Genomic DNA, 10,422 nt, shown 5'->3' on the forward strand with positions numbered 1-10,422 from the left:
CACTTATGGGCTCTGTCCACTTGACTGTGTGGGCTGGCAGGTGGGGCCATGGTCTCCACAACGCCCACTCTCAGGAGGTGTCAAATAAGAACGGGAGGAGGGCGAGGCCAGAGCCCGCCTCTCCCACCTCTGCCGCTCATGTTCCCCCGGCTGCCTGGTTTTGCCCACTCTCAGGAGGTGTCAAATAAGAACAGGGGAGGTGGGCGAGGCCAGAGCCCGCCTCTCCCACCTCTGCCGCTCATGTTCCCCCGGCTGCCTGGTTTCTATGCAGGGGATGGCCAACCCTCCTTAGTCCTTGTATAGGAATAGTCCATGTGGTAGGCAGCCCACTGCACGTGAGTGCAAAGGGATGCCCTGAGCCAGCTGGGCCCAGCCTGCTGTGTGAGGCTAGGAGGTAGCCAGCCCAGCCTTCGGTGCTTTCTTTCTAGAATGAAGTATGTGACTGACGTTGGCATCCTGCAGCGCCATGTGTCCCGGCACAACCACCGAAATGAGGATGAGGAGAACACCCTCTCTGTAGCCCAGCCTTCGGTGCTTTCTTTCTAGAATGAAGTATGTGACTGACGTTGGCATTCTGCAGCGCCATGTGTCCCGGCACAACCACCGAAATGAGGATGAGGAGAACACCCTCTCTGTGGACTGCACACGGATCTCCTTTGAGTATGAGTATCCTTGTGGCTGGGGCTCTCGGCATGCAGCCAGCACCCCCTGCCTCCGTTGTTGTGCTCAGTGGGCGCTGTTTGCTTAGTCACCCTCTGCAGGCCCCAGCCCACATCCCCATGTGGCTGGTGTGCTCGTTGGTCACAGGGCTGCTTGTCTGAGTTGTGTAGGAAGCTTCTGAGAGTTGAGTTAGGGAGGGCGGCGGTCCTGGGTTCCAGGATTCAGGAGGGGCAGCAATGAGGACAGAGCACACCGAGCATCAGAGCCATGCTTGCAGTTTGAAGGTGGCAGGGTGCCAGCATAACCGCACGAAGCAGGCAGGGCCAGCCTATGTCCTGTGCAGGAGAGGTCTGTGGTGGGGGAACCATCCACCCTCACAGCCATGTGCACAGTGCTAGGGGTGGTGAAGGGTGAGTTCAAGAAGAGGGGAGAGAATGGGGGGCTTTGTGGATGGGATCCCTGCAGAGGGTTCTTGGGAGGAACAGGTGGTGGAGAAGGCTGGGCTAAATGGAGATAGAGGGGGCAGAAGATGATGACTGCAGAGCTGGCAACCTCAACCTCTTGTGTCCTATGTGGCCGTGACTGCTCTCTGTGGCCACGGTACATGGGGTCTGCAGAACCCCTGCACCTCATTTTCTCTCTCTGTCAAATGGGGATAATGGTGTGCACCTTTTGCCTCATAAGCTCTCTATATGGGTTAAATCAAGCTAAGAAGGTCAAAGAGCTCCAGGTTACCCTTGCATGGGGTAGCCATGCGCTGCTGAGATCGCAGGTTGCTGTGCAACACAGTTCTGGGTGGGCTGGTGGGTGCCACGCGTGCTCCTTGACCTCAGGCCCAGCCTCCGCCTGGTGCTGTACCAGCACTGGTCCCTCCATGACAGCCTGTGTAACACCAGCTACACCGCGGCCAGGTTCAAGCTCTGGTCCGTGCAAGGGCAGAAGCGGCTCCAGGAGTTCCTCGCAGACATGGGGTGAGTGACTGCCTTGGTCTGCAGCCCCTAGCCCCGGCCAACCCCCGAGGGAAAAGCCCTCCACTTTCTGGTGACCAACTTGGTTCTAATATGCAGCTGCTGCCTATTCCACCATAAGTTTCTTGCCTCTAGATCCCAGAATGTCGCTGGAATGCACTTGCTGTCACCTTCCTCATTTTTCCCCACCGTGGCCCCTGTTGCAGGGTTTTTTCCTTCCTGTTGGTGTTTCTGCGATCTCACTGGTGTGACCTGGGTTTGCTCTTTCCAGCCTTCCCCTGAAACAGGTGAAGCAGAAGTTTCAGTCCATGGACATTGCCTTGAAGGAGAATTTGCAGGAAATGATTGAAGAGTCTGCAAATAAATTTGGGTAAACACACATTTTTCTGGACTAAGCTTCTTTAAAAGTTAAGGCTTCTGCTTTAACCACATTCCTAAAATAATGCAAAAAAAAAGCCAAGAATGTACAAATGAGTACGACCTGAGTCTGGCCATTCCTGAAGTTTTGAGTCCTCTTTGGGTTAAAAAAAAATTTTTTAAAGCGGGGGGGCTTCTTAATATGCCTATGAGATTTAGGATACTTCAGTCCTGGGGCTGCAGTGTGGAACTGTGAGTTGTACCCAGCCTGTTCCTCACTGGAAATAGGAAACAGGTCCTCACTGGAGACAGGAAATGGGCCACCAGGGCCAGAGTCAGGAGAGCTTGGCCCGACCAGGTTCTCAGGTACCACTGGAGGCCCTGTGCCTGGCTGCTCCTGCCCCAGCATAACAGCTAGCTGGGGTACGGGAGAGGATCCTTCATAGACTCCCAGGCCCAATGGGCTGGCTCTGCCCCAGGCTCACTGAACAGCTGAGCACTCGGCCGCTCTGGGCTGCAGGGCTGGTGTATCTTATATGTGGGCATTCTGACCCGCCTCATCCTCTGAGCAGAAGGTCATGCTGGGAGCATTAGTGGGGACCTGTGAGGGACATTAGAACATCTGCTGGCCTGGCCTGGTGGTAAGAGCTTACCCACAACTTGAGGGTGACAGCCGCATTGCTTCCTCCCATGACAGGATGAAGGACATGCGTGTGCAGACTTTCAGCATTCATTTTGGGTTCAAGCATAAGTTCCTGGCCAGTGATGTGGTCTTCGCCACCATGTCTCTGATGGAGAACCCCGAGAAGGACAGCTCAGGGACGGATCACTTCATCCAGGCTCTGGATAGTCTCTCCAGGTAGTGGGTGTGGCCTTGGTTCCCCTCAGGGGACACCTCAGGTCCTCAGCCTCATACTGGTCAGGGTGGCCAGTGGCATGGAACCCCAAGGCATGGACCCCCAAGGCATGGGAGTGACTGTCCTGCAGAAACTGTTTGTGTGAATAGGAAGCACAGCCACCAGAACAGGTGGACTTCACACATTGCCTTCCCAACTTCAGTACTAGTCACTTTTTCTTGAATCCTTTTCATCTCTTCTTTTGTCTTTTTGATTTAAAAAATTTTCTTCTTCTTTCACCTTCTATATTTTTAAAGTCATTATTTGTTGTTTTTATTTATTCTTGTGTCTCTTCTAGCTTAGTCTTAATTTCTCAATTATTTTTCCTTTGTTTCTAAGGAAATAAAGTCCTTTCTTATCTCACTTCCTGAGACATCCTGTATTGCTTTTTATTCATGTCTTTGAGTTTGTTTTGAAATAGAACATGACAGTTTTGATCTTTTTTTGGCATGTCTTTGTAGTGTGCCTTCATTGTTGAGCAAGGTTTTCTGCTTCTTTTTCTCTTTTTTCTAATAGTGACTTTGAGGAGATTTGACCTTGGTACTTTGCCGTTGTTCGTTTACTTGTGAATTTTGTTTCCCTGACTTTTTGGAAGGAGGCATGATTCAGACAGCTTTTCCTGCTTCATCGAGCTGCTACTTCTGTTACTTTTGTGCAGTGGCAAAAATGTATGCAGGCCTGCTTTCTGGGATTTCCTGGTTCTGCCCCTTTGCACACTTTTTTTTACACAGCTTTATGGAGATGTAATTCACATACCATACAATTCACCCATGTAAAGTGTCCAATGCAGTGGCTTTTAGTATATTCACAAGGTTCTGTGACAATCACCACTGTGTAATTTTAGAACATTTTCATTGTCCCACAAAGAAACTCCGTACCTCTTAGCCATCACCTCTCAGCCTCTGGCAATCATTAATCTACTTTCTGTCTCTGTGGATTTGCTATTCTGGGCATTTCATACAAATGGAATCATAATATGTGCTCCTTTGTGACAGGTTTCTTTCACAAAGCATAACGTTGGCAAGTTTCATCCATGTTGTAGCATGTATCAGGACTTCATGTCTTATCATTGTGAGTAATATTCCATTGGATGGATAAATGCCACATTTTATTATCCATTTATCAGTTGATGAGCATATGGGTGGATTTCACTTTTTGACTGTTATGAATAATGCTGCTGTAAGTCTACATGTACAAGTTTGGGGAGTCATGTTTTCATTTCTCTTGGTTGTATACCTAGGAGTAGAATTGCTAGGTCGTGTGGTTACTCTAGGTTAACCCTACAGGCACCTTCCTGGGCCCTCCTGTGGCGATCTTCTCTGTTGGCTTTCAGTCTCCTGTCTTCTGATGCCAGCACCCTTCCTACTTCTTGTTCCCATTGCCATGGGCTTATACATTTTTTGTTCCTTCCTTTCATGTGAAAGGAAACTGAGGAGGGAGAGAAGATAAACTCTTATCCCCAAGCCCCTTCCTGAACCAGAAGCTGAGCAATCTCTTGGTAACTTTGATGACTTACCTGGAGTTCCCAACGAGCACATCCAAAGCCACATGTCTGCCCTGTTACAGGAGTAACCTGGACAAGCTGTACCATGGCCTGGAACTCGCCAAGAAGCAGCTGCAAGCCACCCAGCAGACCATCGCCAGCTGCCTCTGCACCAACCTCGTCATCTCCCAGGGGCCTTTCCTTTACTGCTCTCTCATGGAGGTCAGGCCTCCTGCAGATGCACAGGTGTTGGGCCACGGGCCACGCCTACCAATGGCCTCATCTGACTGTCTGTGTCCCCCTCCCCAGGGCACTCCAGATGTCATATTGTTCTCCAAGCCAGCATCCCTGAGCCTGCTCAGCAGGAACCTGCTCAAGTCCTTTGTGTGTTCGGTGAGGAGCTCGGTGGACAAGTACTGTGGTACAGGAGGGTAGATGCTTGGAGAACACTCTGCACTGGGCATTAGATTCTAGCCTTGGGGTATTTGTGACCGTTCACCATCTTCAGGGTCTGGGCACATCCCTTACTTTTTCTGAGCTGTGTTTCCTCAGCTGACCCCTAGGAACCTTCTGCTTCCCTCAAGCTCTGATTTCATCACTCACTGTCCAAGTCACTTGGACGAGTAGGGAGGAGCCCACACAGAGCAAAGCAGGCTGGAACTTGTGTTCAGCTGTGGCAGATCAGGAAGAGGTGGGGTTGGATGTAGCACAGACTTGCTTCCCAGCAAAAGTTTGTATTTTAGGCTAATTTTCTTCCATGTGGTCTAACACTCTTCTCTGCGTTGGCCTAAAATGCACCCCTCAGCTCAGCTGTCCTTATCCAGCTGACAGCAGTCTCCTCCTATATTTTAGGCTAATTTTCTTCCATGTGGTCTAACACTCTTCTCTGTGTTGGCCTAAAATGCACCCCTCAGCTCAGCTGTCCTTATCCAGCTGACAGCAGTCTCCTCCTGGGTGTGGCTATGGAAAGGACGGTCTAGCACATTCCAGTAATCAAAGTCTTGCTCTGTTTCCAGAATGAGGGTTTATGCTGGGGGCTATTTTAAATGAAATGTGTAATAGGATGTCGAAATTTTCTCAGGCTGCTGAGCTAACCAATCAAATGATTATATGAGTGTTCTATGAATACAAATAATGTCAAAAGATGAACTAGGGATGAAACATGAGCCTCAAAGTTCTATAGGCTGTATTTACATCTCAGCCTCATTTACCAGGTAGATCATCTGACCGCTGAGCCTTAGTTTCCTCATCTATAAAGTGGGGGAACAAATACCCAATTCACAGGATTTATTCATTCATCAGACATTTATTGAGCAACCACCATCTACCAGGCCCTGTTTTCATACAGTGACCAATTGTCCCTATTCTCGTCTAGGAGGCCCCTTAGTCCTAGACAAACTGGGACGATTGGTCATCTTGGTGGCAGGGTGTGGGTGCCGCAGGAACACCAATTGTCTCCATCCTGAGGGAGCAGAAGTGCTGGGGAGGGGGGCGGACAAGTGAGTATGTGCAGTTCTAGATGGGGGCACATTCCAGAGCGGATGGAGCAGTACAAGGTGGGGGGCTGGTTGGGGGCACCTCCTGGAGAAGGTGACAGCTGCTGCAGGACCTGAAGGAGGTGAGGAGGAAACAGCAGGGCAAAGCTCCTGAGAGGAACAGTTGGGGCATGGTGTTGCTGGGATGGTGGCATGAGGACAGTGGGGGACGTGGATTTGGCTATGCCTGAGGGTGCCATTTGTCTTCTCAGACAAAGAACCGGCGCTGCAAGCTGCTGCCCCTGGTGATGGCTGCCCCCCTGAGCATGGAGCAGGGCACAGTGACTGTGGTGGGCATTCCCCCCGAGACTGACAGCTCAGATAGAAAGAAGTGAGCGGCTTCCGCTAGTCCTGGAATGGGGCGAGTGGTAGGGCCGTGGGGGTGTCGACACATTCGCCCATTGGCCTGCTGAGTAGAGTGATGTTTGCCCTCCAGTGTCTGTCACGGGGTGGGAAGGGTCCATTGCAGGTGGCCTGGCCCCCAACGTGTCTGTTGTGTGTCCACAGCTTTTTTGGGCGGGCATTTGAAAAGGCGGCAGAAAGCACCAACTCCCGGACGCTGCACAACCACTTTGACCTCTCAGGTAAGAGTTTTCTGCTGCTCGGCTGCACTTCTCCCACCTGACCTTTTCAGGTCAGTGCTGGCCCTGGAACGAAGGCGGCAGAAAGCACCAACTCCCGGACGCTGCACAACCACTTTGACCTCTCAGGTAAGAGCTTTCTGCTGCTCGGCTGCACTTCTCCCACCTGACCTTTTCAGGTCAGTGCTGGCCCTGGAACCAAACAAGCTGACAATGCTGAGATGCCTGGCCAGCAGCCCTCTCATCCTCCTGGAACCAGCCCTGGGCCAGGCTGCTCCCTGTGGCTCAGGCAGCTTTGGGGTGCTTGAGGCCCCGAACCCCACAAGCCCAGCGTCTCCTGTCAGAATGGGCCCAAAGGAGAGGGGAAAGGTGTTTCTCGGAGAGCTGGAGGCCTGACTCCGGCCTTACAGTCCTGCCCTAAAATCCTTCCCACAAAGTGTGGAGGACCAGCCACCAGGGCCTCACCTCTCCTTGACCCTTTACTCAGTGTCCTCATATCATCTTCCCTCCATGTGTGTCTGTGTCCTAATCTCCTCTTAGAAGGATACTAGTCATATTGGATTAGGACCCACCCCGACAGCCTCATTTTACATGAATCACCTTTTTGAAGGCCTTGTCTCCAAATATAGTCACTTACTGAGGTACTGGGGGTTGGCGTTTCAGTGTAGGAATTTGGGGGGACACAGTTCAGCCTGTAACAGCCTCCTTCACCTGCATCTCTCAGGATCTTTTTCTTATATTACCACCACCTGATTTCTTAACAATCACAAATCACTGTCATGGGTGACCCAGTCTCTATTCAGGTTGCCTCAGCTATCTCAGAGCCAGCTTCCTTGTGCCATGCAATCATGGCCGTGGTGCTGTGTGGCCACCCCGAGCAGCTCCCACTTCCTGTTTTGTGCCTGTATTGTGGGGGAGGCTGGTGCCCGCCAGCCTACACAACCTCCTGCCTTCCTTACATAGGGAGGATTCAGGGCCAGGCGATGCCTGGTTTCCCCTGAGGATGGAGACCTAGGGGTGGGGGTGTGGAGCAAGCTGTGGCCAGCATGCGCCCGGGCCTGGGGCTCCTGAGGCTGTGGCTGGCAGCATGGACAATTCGCAGGACCAGGCCAGGCACGTCCCAGGGCCTGGTTTTGCTGTCTGACAAGGTCCATGTGCTTGGCTGAGCTCCAAGGCCCTACAAGATGCAGGCAGTTTGCATCATGTTCCCCTTCCACGGAAGAGGACGCTGAACCCAAGGCACTAGATAGAGTGGGGCCAAGGTGGCCTCCTGCCCCATCTTGGGGCCTTCCGCAATCTATTGTGAAGGTAGGGGTCTGTTGCACAGGGTAGGAAGGCTCATTCCTGTTCAGATCTATAATGCTCTGAGTCATCACATCCCCCATGTCCTTCTGTTGGCTGTCACCACTGGCCCAACTGCCCAAAGGGTGTTCCTCACAGGCCACAGCTCCGGCCTCTCCACTGTGCAGCCAGCAGTTCTGATAATTAAATACTATGGGATGGAGAGATGTAACTAGTCCTAGTTCAGAATATTCAGGGCCTGGAAGAACCTAGTACAGTTTGGAATGCAGCAGAAGGTTGTTACAGTCTGAGATCGTCGGGCAGAGGGAGTTCTGTGCCTGGCCTGTTTTCCCACTCCTCCCTTCTCACAAGATGTTTTTCTTTCATTACTTCAGTAATTGAGCTGAAAGCCGAGGATCGGAGCAAGTTTCTGGATGCCCTCGTTTCCCTCCTGTCCTGAGGGTGAGTTATGTGGGCGGCCAAGGGTCCTCGGGGGTGGCCAACAGTCCTCAGGGGTGGCCAGGTGGTCCTGCCCCATCAGAGCTGACCCTGATTCCCTGCTTTGTCCTCCCTCAACGGAGGCTTTTACTTGACTTTCAGAGATTTGGGGAGATTTGAGGCCAGCACATTTTTCCCAAGAATGTCTGTCCCTAGGTGGTCAGCAGGGCCACAATAGGGCATTTTTGAGGAAGCTAATTTCGTTAAGCCCCTGTGATACCTTCAGAAAGAGTTGGCATTCACTTTCTGCTGCCCACACCATGGGGCTGGGCATCACATGTGTGACACGTGTGACATGTAGACTCCCTGACGTCACTCTCGGATGCCACCTGGAGCCTCCTGCCCCTTCAGTCATCACATCAGGCCCAGGCTGGAGCCCACAGAGCTGGCTATCCGGGCTTCTGCATGCTCAGCCCTTGAGAAAGCAAAGCTGCTGATGCCACTCAGCTGCAACTTACATAATGTCGACTCTACGCAGGCCTTCACCAGCGTGCGGCTGTCCTGAGTCACTGACAGGCCACCAGGTCTCTGGATGACTCCCCAGCCAGCCCCTCTCCGCTGCCCCACACACTTCCTTTCTTGAGGGGCCCTTGAGAAACAGTGGGGGGAGGGCCTGCCCTATGTCTGTGTGATTACCTCTCAGCCCAGGGCCCCCCACAGGAGATGTCCACATCTAACCCTGTGATTCCCCAAGCCCTAGGCTGGAAGCCACCACTGCGGCAGACGGGCTCTGCCAAGGCTCTGATGTAGGAGGTACTTTTGTGCCAGGGCCCCATCCATGGTGAGCTGGAAGTTATTGGAACGGGTGCCTGCTCCCCTGTTGGGGCAATAGTGGGCTCTGCTGAGAATGGCATAGGGAGCCTTGGACCCACAGTCTCTGTCTCAGGATGACCTGGAGTGCAAGAGGTGTCCTGTTGGGGGAGGGGCTGTGGATTAGACCCTTGGGACTTTCATCGAGGTCTGTCAGCTCATCAGCAGTGACCTTGGGTGCCAGGTACCTAATTAGGCAGAACCCGTTTCCTCACCTGAAAATGGGGCTGACACCCTCCTTAGACATGTGGAGTGGCAGCATGAGGCTTCTTAGAGTGGGACAGAGGTGGAAGGTGATGAGTGGGGACTCCCAGGCAGTGGAGCAGGGACTGGAAACAGACCCTTCCCCTGCAGCCTGCTCGGTCAATGCTGTTGTGTGTCTCTTGCCACAAAGGCAGGGGTGCAGCTGGGTTGGGCTGGGAGGGGTGAGGAGCAGTGTGAAGGGTAAGGGGGGGCAGCCTGGCCAGGCCAGGGGAGTGGCTGAGCAGGGTCTGGAAGACGAGAAGGTATTGGGGGCTTCGAGGGCCTCAGGGGCTTTCAAGTGGACAACAGCCGGACCCAGGCAGGGGGTGCAGTGAGAACAGTGATGCCTCGGTGGGTCTGGGGTGCCCTCCGCCCCATGGACACCTACCCCTCACCCCACAATCGAGGCTATTCAGAAGTAACAGCCCAGCATGCCAGAGGGAAGGCCTGGGTAGTTTGTTTAACTTGGGGAGACATCAGAATTATTTGAAACTTACCTATTTTTTCTTTGTTTCTTTTCTAGAATTTGATTTCTTCAGAAATGACCTCCTTCTCCTTATTTATATTAACTGGCTTTTATTTAGATTGTAAGTTATAGACATAGTTTGAGATGCAGGGACAGTGGTTTTTAATAGAATAAATGTTTGTATTTTAGGTTCTGTTCCCCATTTTGGTTATGGTCACAGGGCTAGTGCTTAGGTGTACCCTGAGCCTTCTGTGGGTCCTGTGCCCTGGGGGTTCTCGAGGCCCAGCAGGAAGCACAGGGGTATGGCCTCCACTCAGCTCCAAGGATAAGGTCTCCCAACCCTGTTCCCCACTTTCCCTACTGGCAACGGTTAGAGGCCAGGCCCCTCAGCACCCAGGCCTTCTCATGGCACCTGTGCCAACTGGGACCTGGCTCTTTCTGCCCGCCCACCACTTTCTTCTGTCCACCTGCCCTCAGCAGCATTGCAAATCCACCCTGTTGGCCATCGTCTTACTGTCCGGCCCCTGGCCAGTTGCCCTCATCCCCATAGGCACACAGTGGGCACTCTGCACCACAGAGAGGGAGGGGTAGCAAGGGGAAGGCCTTCAGCCAGGAAAGGCCCGGCTGGCTGAGCAGGTCAGGGA

The 10,422-nt window shown here is 52.6% G+C and overlaps 1 protein-coding gene across 1 annotated transcript in view; it reads left to right on the forward strand.

Annotated features, from left to right (window-relative positions):
- LOC103582462 (cell division control protein 45 homolog) overlaps positions 1-9,966 on the forward strand; it is a 16,382-nt gene extending 6,416 nt beyond the window's left edge. The window contains exons 3-12 of the mRNA XM_008564052.1: positions 521-666; positions 1,500-1,631; positions 1,900-1,998; positions 2,683-2,844; positions 4,448-4,586; positions 4,674-4,757; positions 6,112-6,230; positions 6,407-6,483; positions 8,157-8,223; positions 9,836-9,966. Of these exons, the coding sequence (XP_008562274.1) occupies positions 521-666; positions 1,500-1,631; positions 1,900-1,998; positions 2,683-2,844; positions 4,448-4,586; positions 4,674-4,757; positions 6,112-6,230; positions 6,407-6,483; positions 8,157-8,221 (1,023 nt within the window). The 3' untranslated portion in view covers positions 8,222-8,223; positions 9,836-9,966. The remainder of the gene's footprint in view (positions 1-520; positions 667-1,499; positions 1,632-1,899; positions 1,999-2,682; positions 2,845-4,447; positions 4,587-4,673; positions 4,758-6,111; positions 6,231-6,406; positions 6,484-8,156; positions 8,224-9,835) is intronic.
- Positions 9,967-10,422: the final 456 nt, after the last annotated feature.

Source organism: Galeopterus variegatus, unplaced genomic scaffold (genome assembly GCF_000696425.1).
Source record: "Galeopterus variegatus unplaced genomic scaffold, G_variegatus-3.0.2 Scaffold16352, whole genome shotgun sequence".
NCBI lineage: Eukaryota > Metazoa > Chordata > Mammalia > Dermoptera > Cynocephalidae > Galeopterus > Galeopterus variegatus.